General features: G+C 38.5%; 2 protein-coding genes across 2 annotated transcripts in view; both read left to right on the forward strand.

Annotated features, from left to right (window-relative positions):
• Nucleotides 1-2,106: 2,106 nt before the first annotated feature.
• LOC307194408 (uncharacterized protein) overlaps nt 2,107-20,034 on the forward strand; it is a 29,132-nt gene continuing 11,204 nt past the window's right edge. The window contains 1 exon segment of the mRNA XM_079937512.1: nt 2,107-3,618. Within this exon segment, the coding sequence (XP_079793638.1) occupies nt 2,616-3,618 (1,003 nt within the window). The 5' untranslated portion in view covers nt 2,107-2,615.
• OR8S1 (olfactory receptor family 8 subfamily S member 1) lies at nt 14,194-15,362 on the forward strand. Its single transcript, XM_079936160.1, is given in 2 exon segments — nt 14,194-14,550; nt 14,554-15,362. Coding segments are annotated over 2 exon segments (933 nt in total). The 5' UTR covers nt 14,194-14,358; the 3' UTR covers nt 15,295-15,362.

Consider the following 20,034-nt stretch of genomic DNA (forward strand, 5'->3'; position numbering starts at 1 on the left):
AGGTAGTGCCCCCCTCAAGTCTCTCTGACATGGTATTCATTTCTGTTACCTAGACTGTTGGTCTGTTCCTCAAAATTACTTCTTGTCCTCCTTTTGGGAAAATTAAACACTTGGGTTAGAGGTGAAGAAAAGAGAATCTAATGATTCTTCAGCACCTCAATTGTCTTCAGCACCACTCTTCAGTTAGTAAGTTAAGTCCTCACAACATTCCAAGCTAATTATTTTTAGCTTTCATTTCACATATGGGACAATTAAGACAGGAGTTTCCCTATGTCTTACTATACTCCTTGTTTCTAATGGTGAAAGCCCACATTATACCAGAAACCTGGAAGCATGGGGAGGCTAATACCTGAGAACTGTCTATAAGAGGGGGGAGGAGATCAGGAAAATGATAGACTTTGGGCAACTCATGACTCAAAAATAACCCTATCCAAGCCCTCCTAACATATAGGGTCCAGAAACTAATTGTACCTTTAATTATAGGTATTCCCTATAATTATATAATCATAGGTATGTGGAAGTTGAGGGCACGAGACACTGCATTGGGGCAAACCTCTCCTGTTGGCAGAATTTTTCTCCTGTGCCCTTCCCACAACTGGTTTCATGCAAGCTCAGGATGTCTAAATCCGTTACTGGTTCCTAATCAGATCTGTTCTCTACTAGTAGTAAAGCTCTAGACTATTCTCTTTCTGAGTTTTCTCCATTCACTTACTCATTCACTCATTTGTGCATTTATTTTAATTGTTAAGTAACATTTTGGAGCAACTCCTTGGGCCAGTCACAATGCTAGGTACTTTTGTATGTCCCATTCTAAAATGGACTCCTCTCAGGCCGTCTTTCTTTGGAAGTGATCTAGTCGGCTAACTCCACCTAATTATGATAACAACTGAAAACTTATAGTGGTAGCATTCTCAGAGCTGTTTCCATTCTCAATTTGGAATCTGAAGCATCGACTCTGAATGAATGAAGTATCAAGGACAGTGAAATTGCAGCACTAGGCAAAAAAAAATAAGTGATTTTATTTATTTCTTTGACTGCTTCAAGTAACTCTAACACAGTACACCTCTACCTGTGAGGAAGTATGGTTCCTGATAGTGTACAGTTTCTAGGTTTGTCCTTCATGAAAATGCCCTGTGCAAGATTTTCACTCTTTGGCTTTTATTTATAGGAGAATAAGTTTCCCCAAAGTTTAAGGAATTTCTAGTGCTAGTTAGTAGGGCTCCATTTAGAGATGAGTAAAATGGAGGGGACCTTTCTTTTTGTTGCCCTCCAAAATTACAATGGGTGCTTCTCTGTATTTCATGACTTGATTTTCCCGTGTCTTCTGCCAATGATGTGATATTCTCAGGATGAATCCAGGTTGCTGTAGCTAGAGCTACAGTGGTGAGTAAAAGAAAAAAAAGTAATAATAATAGAAAATTATTATAATCTCCACATGAGAGGAAGAATTGAGGTTTTTAGAAATAATATACACAACTTACCCTTTTATTTTCCTCCTTTAGAAATCAAGGAAGAGGTCTATATCCAACAGGAATTTTCAAACTCCATCTTAACTCTGAATTCTCACACCGAGGTTCAAATTTAGTCATCTTCTGGATCACTGGATTTGAAAAAGGTTTTGTTTAATTCTGTGCTAGATATTGCTCAACTAGGTGAGAAATACAGGTAATGTGAACTTGATTTCTCAGATAGCTCTAATTCTGGGTGTCGTTTGGATATACATGGGAGCGAAATCCTATTGGGTGGTGGGTCTCGCAGTGTGAGCACAAAAGATAGAGCAGGTCAGGAAGGGTCGAGATGGTGGAGTCAGTAGTGTTGAAGCGTTATCCTGAATCTTCGGATGTAATTTGGATTGTCAGTTTAGAGTAGAGAAAAAGAAGGCCAAACTTTAGAAAGTTAGTGGGTAGTCTATACTTAAATGGCATGAAGGCACAGACAAGAGCTGAATCTGAATAGATCACCCAAGCTGGGCATGGAGATGATGAGCAGAGTATGTTCTCATATGGGTCAGCGGTTTCTTGTGATCAATTATATAACATCTAGGATATCTCTTCTACTTTCTCTCTAATTAATTCCCTTTCTCCTCACTCTGCAAATCTCCAGCCACTACCCCTCTTCACTTTCCGTTAATGACCCTATTTAAATATTTAGTGAAAAAATAGAAGCCATTAGCTGAGAAATGCTTCCTTCCTAACATCAGATCTATGGACTTCATGCATGTTTGATGAAGTAAACCCTCTCCTGCCTTTGGCCATGCTCTGCTTCTGCTCTGAGACCCAACTGCTCTCAGAGACACCATTTCTGCAATTTTCTCTTAAATTTCCTCCTGCAATTTCTCCCTCTCTACTAGTTTATTATCAACAGTTTGTAAATATCCTCCAGTCACTTTAATAATAAAACAACAAAAAATAAACTCTAAGACATCAAAGAAAGAACAGTAAAGGTGGAGAGGGAGTTGATCTAGTGTTGGGATCCCACAGAAAAGATTATTGCAGGTTTCGGTAAATCTAGAGACTTAGGGAAGTTTATCATTTCAGAACGTACATTTTTTTTAACAACTTTATTGGAGTATAATTGCTGAACGTACATTTTTGAGTAGGCGTGAAACTTCGTGAATGGAGCGGGTTAAAACACTTGGGTATTTGTTAGGCATCAGAAGAGACTTCACCTGGTTTTTTCCTTGCATTCCAAAGAAAGTACTGAAGGCAATGAGAAACCACAGTGTTGTCTCTGAGTTCATCCTCCTCGGGCTGTCTGCTGACCCCCAGATCCAGGCTCTGCTCTTTGTGCTGTTCTTTGTTATTTATATCCTGACCCTTATGGGGAACCTGATGCTGCTGCTGGTGATAAGGGTGGATTCCCAGCTCCACAACCCCATGTACTTTTTCCTGGGACAATTGTCCTTCCTGGATCTCTGCCACTCTTCTGTCACTGTGCCCAAGCTGTTGGAGAACCTCCTGTCTGAGAAGAAAACCATCTCATTCGAGGGCTGCATGGCTCAGGTCTTCTTTGTGTTTGCCACTGGAGGCACTGAATCCTGCCTACTTGCTGTCATGGCCTATGACCGCTATGTTGCCATCAGTTCTCCTCTGCTGTACGGCCAGATGATGAACAGAAAGCTGTGTATGGGGCTGGTGTGGGGCTCATGGGGCTTGGCTTTTACAGATGCTCTCATCAATATCCTTGTAGCTCTCAATTTAGACTTCTGTGAGGCTCAAAATATTCACCACTTCAGCTGTGAGCTGCCCTCTCTCTACCCTTTGTCTTGTTCCGATGTGTCTGCAAGCTTTACTGCCTTGCTCTGCTCCAGCCTCCTGCATTTCTTTGGAAATTTCCTCTTGATATTTTTCTCCTATGTTTGCATTTTCTTCACCATCCTGAGCATCAGCTCAACTGCAGGCAGAAGCAAGGCCTTCTCCACCTGTTCCTCCCACCTCACGGCAGTGAGCTTCTTTTATGGCTCAGGTTTACTCCGCTATCTCATGCCAAATTCAGGATCCACTCAAGAGTTCATCTGCTCCTTGCAGTATAGTGTGATCACCCCCATGCTGAATCCTCTCTTCTACAGCCTGAAGAACAAGGAGGTGAAGGCAGCTGTGAGAAAAATGTTGAGACAATGTTCCTAGTGTTTCAAATCATAGATTAAAAAATCAGAATGATGAGGAAATTGGGTAGAATTGCCATAAATAGTGCCTGCATATTAAGGAGAATTCTCTGATATAAGGATCTGCACGATGCCATACCTCTTTTCTTGAAAATACTTAAGAAAAGTTGAAGTTAGTTTCTGGAATGATACCAGTTCAGTCCTAATCAGAGGAAGGTGGATAGATAAACATTTTGTCTAGCAATTTTTCTTGCAAACATATTTAATTTATTACACACAATATGGTAGACATTGTCTGCTTAGGCTATCTTTACCATTCTTCCAGTAACTAAACTTCCAGTAACTAAACTCCGTGTGACAGTCTCTCCCAGAGAGACTGTCAATTACAGTGTCCCCAAATCCTCCCCCCTCCCCTTCTCATTATTCACTCATTCTTCCTGTCACAGTGGCTGATACAGGAGTGAGCACATGGTCAATGCTGGACCATTCACTCTCTTAGGATATTTGAAATTGTTTATTTGACCTACACATGTCCAATAGAGACTACAAATAAAACATTTGTTTATCATGCTTCAAACCATTTACATAGTGACCCACCATCTCCAGCTGTGAGGGGCCCCCATAACAAGAGAAGATTCCCTGGCTTGTACACACTGCTGGACAAATAGCTCTGCCACTGAGCTCTAGTGGTGCTGCAGAAAAGGCAGAATGTGAGCAAATCAACAACAGAGCAAGTACTGTACAGGGCCTTTGATAAACACCAGGAAGAAACCAAAGGGCTTTTCAACAAAGGCCCTTTAGATCATGAAACACAATTAGAGCACTAGTGAGAAGGAGACTTAGGTGAGGTATATGGATTAAAATGATCATGGTCAAAAGTTAATTATTATTTCTTTCTGAACTTACCTTTTAGTTTTTACTTACTTACCAACTGTCAACTGTCCTCCTCCCCTTCACTTTGCACTCCGCAGGAACAGAGAATATAAACTCAAAGAGAGCAACGACATTTTCTGGCATCTTCACTACTTTTTCAAGAATGTTAAAATAGTTTCAAACATGCTTGTTGCACAATGAATGTATTTTGAATGTATGAATCATGAGCAAGACACAGAGAATATATGTAGGATGAATTCTCACCAGAGGGCCACCAAAGCAGTTTGAAATAATTCTGTGAGTAGAATAGCCTATTATGTGAGTGCCAGTCTTTTCCTTCCTGGTGAGCCTAGTTCTGGTCCATGGATTCACAAAGAGTGTGGCCATGGCTGGGCAAGGTGGTGGTTACGCAAAGGTTCAACAACATTTTCATTCACCAAGGCCGATCTGCTGTTGCCACTGGTGAAAATTATTTTGCTAAAGGTCACACACAAATTTTGTTAGATATATTATCAGATACCTTCCACTGTTTGTTTCTGTTGTGAATTAACAATCCAATTCCATTTACTACTTGGTTATTTCTAGGAATGCTGTGGTATTTTGTATACAGATCTTGTATCTTGTTGAACTTGTATCTTGTCGTACTATCTTCCTAGTTCTAATGGCTTGTTTATATATACTGTTGGATTTTTTAAATTACATTTTAATTATTTTATCTTACATAAAGGAAAACAATTTTTTTTCTTTTTCTATGCAGTTTTTGTATATCTCATTTTTACGCACGATGCATAATTAGTGCAGTGGCCAGGGCCTCTACTACAAGCATCTTTCTATTGGGATCAGTAAGAATGCTTCTGATATTTCAGCATTAAGGATGATTGTTCCGTTTCTGATCAATACCTTTAACTTATTATAAGAGTTCTCTTCTAACAATATTTCCCTAAGAATTGGTGTGAAATTTTGTCAAGTGCTTTTACTATTTCTATTGAGGATCCGGACTTTTTCTCTTTTGTTTACTGATGTGTAGTGTCCATCACATAATACGCATGCAATAAATACATGTCGAATAAAAAATAAATTTATTGAAATAGTCATATGGCTTTTATTGTTTAGATTTTTAATAATAAATTATATAAACAGGTGTTCTGGTGTTGAAGAATTGTTACATTCCTGAAATCACCCTACTTAGGTAGAGGGGTAAAAACTGAATTAACTTTTGCCAATATTCAACTTAGGAATTTCCTGTTGATGTTCATAAGTGAGATAGTATAATTTTTTTCTTGCTTTTGTCTGGCATATTCTTTTTTTTTTTAACATCTTTATTAGAGTATAATTGCTTTACAATGGTGTGTCAGTTTCTGCTTTATAACAAAGTGAATCAGTTATACATATACATATGTCCCCATATCTCTTCCCTCTTGCGTCTCCCTCCCTCCCACCCTCCCTCTCCCACCCCTCTAGGTGGTCACAAAGCACTGAGCTGATCTCCTTGTGCTATGTGGCTGCTTCCCACTAGCTATCTATTTTACCTTTGGTAGTGTGTATATGTCCATGCCACTCTCTCACTTTGGCCCAGCTTACCCTTCCCCCTCCCCGTATCCTCAAGTCCATTCTCTGGTAGGTCTGCATCTTTATTCCCATCTTGGCATATTCTTTTTAACAGCTTTATTGAGATGTTTCACACATCACAAAGTTCATCTATTCAAAGTGTACAATTCAGTGGTTTCTAGCATATTCACGGAGTTGTGCAACCATTACTATGGTAACCCAATTTCAAAACATTTTCATCACCCTCAAAGAAAGAAATCCCATGCCCATGGCAGTCACTCTCCATTCCTAACCCCTAACCCTGGCCCTAGGCAATCACTAATCTACGGTTTGCCTATATAGATTTGCATATTCTGGACATCTGATCTTGGCATCAATAGTATGTTTTCTTTCATCTTTTTTAAAAATTTTTTTATAGTTTATTTATTTATTTTTGCTGTGTTGGGTCTTCGTTTCTGTGCGAGGGCTTTCTCTAGTTGTGGCAAGCGGGGCCCACTCTTCATCGCGGTGCGTGGACCTCTCACTATCGCGGCCTCTCTTGTTGCCGAGCACAGGCTCCAGATGCACAGCCTCAGTAGTTGTGGCTCACGGGCCTAGTTGCTCCGCGGCATGTGGGATCCTCCCAGACCAGGGTTCGAATCCATGTCCCCTGAATTGGCAGGTGGATTCTTAACCACTGTGCCACCAGGGAAGCCCTTTTTTTTTTTTTTTTTTTTGCAGTACGCAGGCCTCTCACTGTTGTGGCCTCTCCCGTTGTGGAGCACAGGCTCTGGACGCGCAGGCTCAGTGGCCATGGCTCACGGGCCCAGCCGCTCCGCGGCATGTGGCATCTTCCCGGACCGGGGCACGAACCCGTGTCCCCTGCATCGGCAGGCGGACTCTCAACCACTGCGCCACCAGGGAAGCCCTGGTCCTGGGATTTTTTTAGGTGAGACTTTTGAGTACTGATATAATCTTTTTGCTTGTTACAGGTCTGTTCAGTTTTTCTCTTTCTTTTTGAGTAAGTTTTGGTATTTTGTGTGCTTTCAGGCAATTCTCTATTTATGCAAACTAGTTTGTTGGTAAACAGTTTTTCATAGTGTTGTCTTACAATTTTTTTAATTTCCGTAATATGTTAGAAATGTCTCCACTTTAATATCTGATTTTGTTGAGTTTTTTTCTCTTGCTCATTGCAGCTCAAGGTTTATCAATTTTGTGTCATTTATTGCTCTTCCTGGAGAGCTGGAACTGGAAACTCCATAAGGTAATCTCAGTTTCTGTGTGACGTGTACAGCTCGTTCTCATGTGGAGAACTGTTCAAAATCTTGTCAATTGATTGCACAATGGAAATCATTATGATTTGTATATAAATCCTAGGTAATTTTTTTTTAAGATGTTGGGGGTAGGAGTTTATTAATTAATTTATTTATTTTTGCTGTGTTGGGTCTTCATTTCTGTGCAAGGGCTTTCTCTAGTTGTGGCAAGCGGGGGCCACTCTTCATCGCGGTGCGCGGGCCTCTCACCATCGCGGCCTCTCTTGTTTCAGAGCACAGGCTCCAGACGCGCAGGCTCAGTAGTTGTGGCACACGGGCCTAGTTGCTCCGTGGCATGTGGGATCCTCCCAGACCAGGGCTCGAACCTGTGTCCCCTTCATTAGCAGGCAGACTCTCAACCACTGCGCCACCAGGGAAGCCCAATCCTAGGTAATTTTTACTGCAGTCTAACTTATGTAATAATACTATGGATTTCCAGGTTTGTTTAGTAAAGCTTTGCAAAATAAAACCTAACAAAGCACTTCCCTTATCCCAACACAGAGCATATGAGGTATCTAACTGAGCAAGGAGCAGCACATAAACCAAAATCAGGACACATTTTAAAAAAATAGGTGATGGTTGTCTTTGGCACCTCTCACTTTATACTTTCCCCCTAATGCCAAGTGCCCCTCATAAAGTAAGGGACTTCAAGCTAATACAGACCATTTAAAAACCTGTGTCTTGGTTACATAGATTGGCTTGTCTTCCAAAAGCAGTGTCATTCATTCAATCATGTTTTTCACTATTACATTCTGAGCAACACATGGATTATATATTATGCTTGGTACCCTTTGTCTAATTCTGAAATGAACTCTTCTCAGGGAATTTTTCTTTAGGCAGGAGCCAACTAATTTTCTCCACGTAATGGCTGTTAATATCTAGAAACAAAAGTATTATGTTATGTTCCCAAAGCTGTTTATTTTAAAATTTGAAATAGATTTTGAAGAAATAAATCAATAATGGTGATATTTCTGCCACAGTAGAAATGGAAATTTTAAAATAATTTTAAAAGCACTTTATTGAGGTGTGACTGACAAAGAAAAAGCTATACATATTTGATTTATATGACTTGATGAATTTGAAGATGAGTGGACATCTGTGAAACCATCAAAGCAATCAATGCATAAACATATCCAGCACCACCAAAACTTTCCTCCACCCTCTTTATTATTATTGCGATTGTTTGTTTGTGATAATAACACTTAAGGGCTAACCTCTTAACCAGTTTTTAAGCATACAATACAGCATTATTAACTGTAGTCCCTGTGCTGTACAGGAGATCTCAAGAACTTACTAATGTTGTGTAATTAACTTCATACTCTTTGACTAATACCTCCCTCTTACCCCTTCCTCCCAGACTCTGACAACCCCATTCTACTCTCTGCTTTTATGAGTTTGGCTATTTTAGATTCCTCATATAAGTGGTATCATGTAGTATTTTTCCTTCTTTGCCTGGCTGATTTCACTAAGTATATAGTCCTCCAGGTTTGTCCATGTTGTTGCAAATGGCAGGATTTCCTTTTTTTAAGGCTGAATAATATTTTATGTATTTACGGCATTTTCTTTATCCATTAATCTGTTGATTGACACTTAGATTGTTACCATGTCTTGGCTACTGTGAATAATGTTGCAATGCGGAAGTACAGATATCTGTACAGATATCTCTTCAAGATCTAGATTTCAGTTCCTTTGGAAATATACCCAAATGATTGCTGGATTATGTGGTAGCTGTATTTTTAATATTTTGAGGAACTTCCATACTACTTTCCTAAGTGACTACCAATTTACATTCCTACCAACAGCATGCCAGGTTTCCCCTTTTCTCCACATCTTCACCAACAAGTACTTATTTTTTTTTTTGATAATAGCCATCCTAACTGGTATGAGGTGATATCTCTTTGTGATTTAGATTTGTATTTCACTGATGAGTAGTGATGTTGAACACCTTTTCATGTACCTATTGGCCATTTGTATGTCTTCTTTAGAAAAATGTCAATTCAGATCCTTTGTTCATTTTTTAATCAGATGATGATGATGATAATGATTTGCTAATGAGTTGTAAGAGTTCCCTATATATGTTGGATATCAACCCTTTAACAGATCTATGGTTTGCAAATATTTTCTCCCATTCCTTAGGTTGCCTTTTCATTTTGTTGATTGTTTCCTTTGCTTTGCAGAGCGTTTTGGTTTGATATAGTCTCGCTTAGTTTATTTTTGTTGTTATTTCCTGTGCCTTTGATGTCATATTCAAGAAAACATTGACAAGACCAATAATAAGAAGCTTTCCCCAGTGTTTTCTTCTTCTAGTATTATAGTTTCAGGTCTTACATTTAAACTTTTAACGCATTTTGAGTTAATTTTTGTGTACGGTGTAAGATAAGGATCCAATTTCATTGTTTTTCATGTGGATATATAGTTTTACCAATACCACTTATTGAAGAGACTGTCCTTTCTTCATTGCATACTCTTGGCACTCTTGTTGGAGATTGACTTTGCATGCATGAGTTTATTTCTGGGCTCTCCATTCTGTCCTATTTGTGTGTACGTTTGTTTTTTCTGCCAGTACCTAACTGTTTTTATTATTCTAACTTTGTAATAAATTTTGAAACGGGGGAGTGTGATGCATCCAGCTTTCTTCTTGCTCAAAATTGCTTCAGCTATTTAGGGTATTTCTGTGGTTTCATATGGATTTTAGAATTGTTTGTTCTGTTTCTGTGAAAAATGCCATTGGTATTTTGAAAGGGATTGTGTTGACTCTGTAGATCACTTTGGTTAGCATGGACATTTAAAAAATATTATTTCTTCCAATCCGTGAAGACAGAATATCTTTCCATTTATGTGTGTCTTCTTAAGTTTCCTTCATCAAAGTCAGAGTTTTTACTATAAAGATCTTTAATCTACTTGGTTAAATTTATTCCTAGGTATTTTATTCCTTTTGGTGCTATTGTAAATGGAATTGTTTTCTTAATTGCTTTTTCAGCTAGTTAGTTGTTAGTGTATAGAAATATAATGTTTTTCTATATTGATTTCATATCCTACAACTTTACTGAATTCATTTATTAATTCTAACAGTTTTTTGTTGTACTTAGGGTTTTCTATATATAACATTGTATTATACAACAATAGAGACAATTTAAATCCTTCCTTTCCAATTTAGATGTCTTTTTTTTTAAACATCTTTATCGGCATATAATTGCTTTACAATGGTGTGTTAGTTTCTGCTTTATAACAAAGTGAATCAGTTATACATATACATATGTTCCCATATCTCTTCCCTCTTGAATCTCCCTCCCTCCCACCCTCCCTATCCCACCCCTCCAGGCGGTCACAAAGCATCGAGCCGATATCCCTGTGCCATGCGGCTGCTTCCCACTAGCTATCTACCTTACATTTGTTAGTGTATATATGTCCATGCCTCTCTCTCGCCCTGTCACAGCTCACCCTTCCCCCTCCCCATATCCTCAAGTCCATTCTCCAGTAGGTCTGTGTCTTTATTCCTTTCTTACCCCTAGGTTCTTCATGACATTTTTTCCCTTAAATTCCATATATATATGTGTTAGCATACGGTATTTGTCTTTCTCTTTCTGACTTACTTCACTCTGTATGACAGACTCTAGGTCCATCCATCTCACTACAAATATCTCAATTTCATTTCTTTTTATGGCTGAGTAATATTCCATTGTATATATGTGCCACATCTTTATCCATTCATCCAATGATGGACACTTAGGTTGTTTCCATCTCTGGGCTATTGTAAATAGAGCTGCAATGAACATTTTGGTACATGACTCTTTTTGAATTTTGGTTTTCTCAGGGTATATGCCCAGTAGTGGGATTGCTGGGTCGTATGGTAGTTCTATTTGTAGTTTTTTAAGGAACCTCCATACTGTTCTCCATAGTGGCTGAACCAATTTACATTCCCACCAGCAGTGCAAGAGTGTTCCCTTTTCTCCACACCCTCTCCAGCATTTATTGTTTCTAGATTTTTTGATGATGGCCATTCTGACCGGTGTAAGATGATATCTCATTGTAGTTTTGATTTGCATTTCTCTAATGATTAATGATGTTGAGCATTCTTTCATGTGTTTGTTGGCAGTCTGTATATCTTCTTTGGAGAAATGTCTATTTAGGTCTTCTGCCCATTTGTGGATTGGGTTGTTTGTTTTTTTGTTATTGAGCTGCATGAGCTGCTTGTAAATTTTGGAAATTAATCCTTTGTCAGTTGCTTCATTTGCAAATATTTTCTCCCATTCTGAGGTTTGTCTTTTGGTCTTGTTTATGGTTTCCTTTGCTGTGCAAAAGCTTTTACGTTTCATTAGGTCCCATTTGTTTATTTTTGTTTTTATTTGCATTTTTCTAGGAGGTGGGTCAAAAAGGATCTTGCTGTGATTTATGTCATAGAGTGTTCTGCCTATGTTTTCCTCTAAGAGTTTGATAGTTTCTGGCCTTACATTTAGGTCTTTAATCCATTTTGAGCTTATTTTTGTGTATGGTGTTAGGGAGTGATCTAATCTCATACTTTTACATGTACCTGTCCAGTTTTCCCAGCACCACTTATTGAAGAGGCTGTCCTTTCTCCACTGTACATTCCTGCCACCTTTATCAAAGATAAGGTGTCCATATGTGTGTGGGTTTATCTCTGGGCTTTCTATCCTGTTCCATTGATCTATCTTTCTGTTTTTGTGCCAGTACCATACTGTCTGGATGGATGCCTTTCTATTTCTTTTTCTTGCCTAACTGCTGTGGCTAGGACTTCTAATACTATATTGAGTAAGATTGGCAAGAGTGGGCATCCTTGTCTTGTTCTGATCTTAGAGGGATAGTTTTCAGTTTTTCACCACTGAGTGCGATGTTAGCTGTGGGTTTGTCATATATGGTCTTTATTATGTTGAGGTATGTTCCCTCAACACTTTGCCGAGAATTTTTATCATAAATGATGTTGAATTTTGTCAAATGCTTTTTCTGCAGCCATTGAAATTATCATGTGTTTTTCATCCTTCATTCTGTTAATGTGGTGTATCAGATTAATTGATTTGTGTGTGTTGAGCCATCCATGCATCCCAGGAATAAATCCACTTGACCATGGTGAATAATCCTTTTAGTGTACTGTTGAATTCAATTTGCTAATATTTTGTTGAGGATATTTACGTCTATGTTCATCAGGGATCTTGGCCTATAATTTTCTTTTCTTGTGGTGCCTCTGTTTGGCTTTGGAATCAGGGTAATGCTGGACTCATAAAATGAACTTGAAAGTGTTCCTTCTTCTATTATTTGGAAGTGTTTAAGAAGGATTGGTATTAATTCTTCTTTAAATATTTGGTAGCATTTGCCAGTGTGTGTTGGCTCTGAAATCATACAAAAACAAGCCTCATCCCTGGCTACAGTGAACCCTTACTTGAGTTCCCTTCCAAGTTGCTTTGTTCTGGGGTGATCTCAGGATGAGCCCTGGGAGCCCCCATGAACAATGTTGCTATACACAAGAGTGAAAGAGGAAGAATTTAAGAAAGTATCTCCTTTATCCTGATGCCAAATTACTGTAAATAAATGTCCAGATATTGTCCACAGTTTATCACTTTACATTATTAGTATTGAATCCATCATAAATATTAACTTTCAATATGATTTTCTATTTCTTCCTTACAGTGGTATTCTCACTGTTGACTTCACAAGCTAAACAGTTTTATCACTTACTGGATCTGAAAGTGCTACAAACCAGTGTACCACTGAGAATTCAAGTAATTGGGTTTTATTCCTCACCTGGGCTTGGAAACTCAGCTATTTAGTCAATTACTGGACAAAAGGATAGGTTTCTGAGTCTTCAGTGATGAATTAAATGAACTAGTGTTGAATTAGAACATCAAAGGCCAGGATGGGCCTCTAGATTGAGGCCAGAGTATTGAATAGTTATATTGAGACTCAGGTGAAGTCTAGAATATCAAGATAGTGTGGGAATATATACAGAAGTCTTAAAGTGTGAGGATAGAGTTTAGATGACCACGTGGGACCTTAAAACCTGCCAGAATGGCTAAGACATCACATGCGGTGACTACATATATTATTGGATATATTGGTTTTAGAGTGAGCATGGTGTATCTACCCAGAGCATTGTTCTATTACTGGAAACAGCTTCTTATGACTCATTGTAATCATAGCATTGCCTACAAAAGCCCACCTAAAATATCACTGGGCATGATAGTCTAGGCTACCAGTTTTGTAAAAATTTATTATAATTGTATTAATGTATTTTAAAATTAAATGATAACATGATGCCACTAAATAAAACGAGAGAAATTTAAAACAAGAAAACTCCAAAGCAATTTAATTCCACATTCAGTCTCTAAATTCCTTCATGTCATATTGTCCTCCTACCCCCTAATGGTTTCTTACACTTCACCTTGGCCTCTATTCCCATGACTGAACACTTAATTTTATCATTATCATGCTTTTATAATTTCTTGTGTGCACGTGGGCATGCTCACAGACATACACATACATAACCAATGAATTCGTTTACACTTTATTGAAAACAAATGGACGCAATCAAGATGTAAATTTGCTTAACTTCCTTTCCAAATGTAAATTTCCTTAACTTCTTGCTTCCAAATGTAAATTTCCTTAACTTCTTGCACTCTTGACCTTCCCTCCTTGACATAGAATAGACAAAGTGCCTCTGCTCCTACCTAAGTCCTTTTCATCTAGATTTAATGCTCTATTTCTCAAGTAATTCACTCCTGATTTTTTTCCTCCATATTTCTCTAATATCAGCAAACTTTCCTTTTCAAATGTATCACTCTGAACCACATAAAAATACTCTAGCTCAAAAACAGATTATAATAAAAAATAGTAATATAGTTGATTTAAAACATCAATGGTACGATGATGACCAGGAAGTGAGCTTTTAAATATCTGAATGTGGATTGTGAGACAGTAATGAAAAAACATTTATGCAGAGTAAGATCTAGGTGCTGGGGTAACTGAGAGGCATTAAGGGACTTTTGATGGATCTTCTTTGTTTGTTTTCCAGAGAGAACACTTCTCTATATGGCAATGAAAAACTACAGTGCTGTCCGTGAGTTCATTCCCCTTGGACTATCTATTGACCCCCATACTCAGGCTGTACTCTTCGTGCTGTTCCTTCTGATTTACCTCCTCACTCTGATGGGAAATGTCTTAATGCTGCTGATGATTAGGGCTGATTTTCACCTCCACATACCCATGTACTTCTTTTTGAGATGACTCTCCTTTCTGGACCTTTGCCACTCATCTGTCACAGTCCCCAAGATGCTGGAAAATGTACTTTCTGAAAGTAAAACCATCTTTGTAGACAGCTGCCTGGCTCAGGCCTTCTTTGTGTTTGCCACCAAGGGCACTGAGGCATGTCTGCTGGCTGTGATGGCCTATGACCACTATGTAGCCATCAGCTCCCCTCTGCTCTGTGGCCAGGTGACGAACAACCAGCTCTGTACTGGGCTGATGTGGGGCTCCTGGGGCCTGGCCTTTGTTGATGCTCTCATCAACATCCTCCTGGCTGTCAATTTAGACTATTGTGAGGACCAAACTATTCCCCACTTCAGCTGCAAGCTGTCTTCTCTCTTCCATCTTTCTTACTTTGATACCTCCACCAGTTTCACACTCCTGCTCTGCTCTTCTGTCTTGCATCTCTTTGGAACCTTCATTATGATTGTTTCTGCCTATGACCACATTGTCTGCACTATCCTAAGCATCAGCTCCACCTCAGGCAGAAGCAAGGCCTTCTCTACCTGCTCTTCTCACCTCACTACTATTATTTTGTTCTATGGCTCAGGTTTCCTCAGCTATTTCTTGCCAACCTCAGGCTCCACTCTGGAGATGATCTTCTCCTTGCAGTACAGTGTGATTACTCCCATGCTGAATTCCCTCTTCTATAGCCTACAGAACAAAGAGGTGAAGGAAGTTATGGGAAGAATGTTTAGAAAATATTTTCATTCTCTCTTGTAGTGTACACAAAATGATAATGAAAGAGGAGCTGAACTATTGCGCTACCTGATCAAACAATGGACTTTAAGGAGAGTTTCTTGGTTGTCCGTGCTGCCAGATGTTACAGGGAACATAGTGGCATTTATTTCCTTGGAAATACTTCTGAAAAGGACAGGAAACTCTTATCTTAGGATGATTCAGGTTCAGTCTTATTTGGAAAAGGAGAAATGAATCAGATAACCCTCTTTTTCAAGGGATCATTTTGTTAAAATGTTGATTTATTATTCATATTATGTGGACATCTGTTGCTATGGTTGCTTATTACTTCTTCATGCTTCTTCATATAATTACACTTCAAGTCCACAGGAAGACTGATTTTCTCAAATTTACATGTCCATAAAGTGAGGTGATCCTATAACCCACGATAGACTAACCATTCTACCCTTTCTCCCGGCAGTGAATTGAGGCAAGGTGTGAAACGAAGACCCAGGTGAGGTTATTTAGAATCCTTCTCTAGGAAATTCAGATATTGAGCAGGAAGAAACAACAACAACGGCAACAAAAAACCCATCATTCAGAATAAAGTCAATCTGACCATAGTGCCTAAAGAGACCATGAAACCCTGTTCCCCTGGCAATTGTCCTTTCTGAGGTCGTATTTTTAATAGATATGGTAATAATAGCTAATTTGTTACATTTCTTAACTCATGTCACAAAGTGCGTTAAGTTCCTGGGATAGACAGGATGGCCTCCTGAAGATGATCTCCTAATCCCTGGAACTTGTGAATATGTTATGTGACGAAAGGGGCTGGGCAGATGAATAAGGTTATAGACCTTAAAAGGGGTCGAGTAGTATAGATTATCCAGGTGGGCTCGATCTAATCACATGAATCCTTAAAAGCAGGGAAACTTCTCCAGCTGTAGGCAGTTATGATGAGGCGGAAAGGGAAGGTCAGAGATAATATAAGCATGAGAAAGACTCAACCCACCATTGCTGGTGTGGGTCCATGAGCCAGAGGTTGTGAGTGGCCTCTAGAAGCTGAAAACAACCCCCAGCCAAGAGCCAGCAAAGAAATAGGAACTTTAGTCCATGGAATTCATGGAACTGAATTCTGCCAACAACCTGAATGGTGTCTCTCCTAGATCCTCCAGGTAAGACCTACTGACTTGACTTTGGCCTTGTGTGACCCAGGGCAAAAAATCAGTTGAGTGCACCCATATTTCTGACCTAAAGAACTATCAGAAAATGTATTTGTGTCATTTGAAGCCACTAGTTTGTGGTAATTTGTTATGGCAGCAACAGAAAACTAATATAGTACCTTTTATTTATCCTACTTAGTTATCTCAACAGATACATGAGATAGGTTTATTGTGAGCTTTCCTTTACGGATGAGGAAATGAGACTCAGGATGTTTGTATGCTGTTCAGCGATTCATAGCAAGGAAATGGTGGAGCTGGAATTTTAACCCATGCAGTTTGAATCAAGTCCACACTCTCAATCACTGTAGTGCTGCTTCCATTAAGTCTATGAGGCTTGCAAATACTTTCTATAATTATATTTGCTATTGGATTCAGCTGCTTACAAAGAATGGTAATTAATACCACTAATACCAAAGGTGAGGTTCAAGCAACAGAACTTTGGTGAAATGCAAAGTATTTAGATATTTAGTTAAGATTTGGGAAAAGACAGTAATCACTGTGCTGCCCTTCCTCTTCTATTTTGTGAACTATCCTTTTTTCCAAAAATGTGTTTTCTCTCTTTAATCAGGTTATTTGTGGTCAGTTTCTGTTTTTTTTCAAAGAAAAATGATTGGTTTTGAAATTGGAACTGGGAGATTGATTTGTAGGCAACAAATATCAGGGAAGTGAGGATATGTAGAATTCGTGATTGTGCTAAGACACGCACAACGCAGTGAGCCGTCTGTCCATCGTTACTGCTCATCATATGTAATTGCCACTCTTAAGATCCATTGCCTGAGACCATGGACACTGTGCTAATAAGCCTTTCAGTAAGGGAAAGTTGCTAAAATTAAGCAAGTAAAAGAGAAAGAGGAATGCCAACACCACAGTGTCTTCTGTTGTCAAGACAATTATTTCTTGATTTTTTAATTTTTATACAATTTTTAAAGGTTACTTACCATTTACAGTTACTACAAAATATTGGTTATATTCCCTGTGTTGTACAGTATATCCTTGAGCCTATCATACACCTAATAGTTGCATCTCCCACTCCCCCGCCTTTATGTTACCCCTCCCCCCCACTGGTAACCACTAGTTTGTTATCTGTGAGTCTGCTTTTTTGTTGTTATATTTTTTAGATTCCACATATAAATGATATCGTACAGTATTTGTCTTTCTCTGTCTCAGTTATTTCACTTAGCATAATGCCCTCCAAGTCCATCCATGTTGCTACAAATGGCAAAATTTTCTTTTTTATGGCTTAGTATTCCATATTGTGTGTGTGTGTGTGTGTGTGTGTGTGTGTGTGTGTGTAACACATCTTTGTCCATTCATCTATTGATGGACACAAGTTATTTTCATGTCTTGGCAATTGTAAATAATGCTGCTATGAACATTAGGGTGCATGTATCTTTTCAAATTAGTGTTTTTGTTTTTTTGGGCTGTATACTCAGGAGTGGAATTGCTGGGTCATATGGTAGTTCTATTTTTAGTTTTTTTGAGAAACCCCCATACTGGTTTCCACAGTAATTGGTTGTGCCAATTTACATTTCCACAGACAGTGTTACAAGGCTTCCCTTTTCTACACATCCTCGCCAGCGTTTGTTATCTGTAGACTTTTTGATGATAGCCATTCTGACAGGTGTGAGGTGATACCTCCTTGTGGTTTTGATTTGCACTTCCCTGATGATTAGTGATGTCGAGCATCTTTTCATGTGCCTGTTGGCCAGCTGCATGTCTTCTTTGAAAAAATGTCTATTTAGTTCTTCTGCACATTTTTAAATAGGGTTGTTGGGGAAAAAGTGTTTGCAAATGGTATGACTGACAAGGGATTAATATCCAACATATATAAACAGCTCATACAACACAACATCTAAAAAACATCTCCTGATTTTTGACCTTAAGGTTCAGAATGAAGTTCAGGGACTTTCTTTCCCTGTGCTGAAAGAATACCTTTCCTTTTATAGATGTAGAGCAGAGACTATTCAAAAATAACCCAGAGGCTGACTCAGTGACTTCACTACAGCAGCAGGTTGCTTATCAGAGAAATGGATGTTGACCAGGGAATTACATCATCTCAGCATCATGGAATATCAGAATAGTGACATCATGGACTTGGAGGACCTGGAGAACCAAGAACCTCCAACCTCTCTAAAACCACCATGTTTCCCTTGCCTCAGCATACTGTGACTCCCTGATGGAATAAAGCTAGTTACTCCTCATAGCCTAAATTCTTCCCTGTCGCTTTGTTGAGGTCCAGGAGCCAAAACCAACATGGCCTGAAAGATGAAATCAGAATGAGAAAAGGAAAGAATTACATGTTGGAAAGAATACAGTACTAGATGAATTTTTATCTCCAATAATCTAGAGAATATTTCTGGGGATAAATTTTATTTTTTTCTTAACAAATAAGAGTAAATTTAATTTCTATGTAGTGTTGTTTTTTGAACCATTTTTATTTATTTATTTTTATTCAGACATCATTTTACATAAACACCTGAATGGGATCACATCATACAATATGTTTCCTGTTTTTTTTGGCTTGCCATCCTTTCCACATTTTCTCCTACTTATTCTCCACTCAAGGTAACCCATGTTAATCACAGAGTATATATCTTTCTTAGCTTTCTCTGGGTTTATATAGTCACATTCAAACTTCCATACACATATACATATATGTATACATATAGAAGTTTTCCATCTCTGTTTAAAGACTGTATAAATACACACTTTTTATTCTGGTTGCTTTTCATTCTTTAATAATTTATAAAACGTACTACACTTCAAATGCCATAGCTCTAATTCATTTTTCTGTGTGTCAGCATAAAATTCTACTAGTGAATGTGCCACAGTTTCTAAACCATTCCCCTATGTTTAGGCTCACTCTGCTTCCATTTTTTAACCACTGCAAAAATGCTACAGTAAACATTTTTGAGTACATAACATGAAATTTATTTATTTTATTTCAATTTGCATTCCTCTGCCACTAGGCAATATTAACATCTTTTCACATATTAGTTGGTCCTTTGCATTTGATCTTTTGTGAAGATTATATCCACAGCTCATTTTTTTTCAGCTTGTTTGCTGTTTATTTTTATTTATTTATATTTTTTGCCGTACGTGGGCCTCTCACTGCTGTGGCCTCTCCCATTGCGGAGCACAGGCTCTGGACGCGCAGGCCCAGAGGCCATGGCTCACGGGCTCAGCCGCTCCGCGGCATGTGGGATCTTCCCGGACTGGGGCACGAACCCATGTCCCCTGCATCGGCAGACGGACTCTCAACCACTGCGCCACCAGGGAAGCCCTGTTTGCTGTTTTTAATCAAAGTTTTAGAGCATTTCACATTTCATGTATATTTACATTTGTATTCTATGCAGCAGGTGGTTTTTTTCTGTTCTGCTACTTGTTCTTGTTGTGGTTTATGGTATCTTTTGCCATGCAGAAGCTTAGTTTTTATATATTCATACATAATTTATATTCTTCAAACAATAAATCTCTTTACCCTCTGAGATAAAGGTCTACTTCACTTTGAATTTAAAAATAGTTCCCTAGATATACTTTCTTAGACTTAGTTTTAAAAATT

This window comes from Stenella coeruleoalba (assembly GCF_951394435.1).
Source record: "Stenella coeruleoalba genome assembly, chromosome: 11".
Taxonomy (NCBI): domain Eukaryota; kingdom Metazoa; phylum Chordata; class Mammalia; order Artiodactyla; family Delphinidae; genus Stenella; species Stenella coeruleoalba.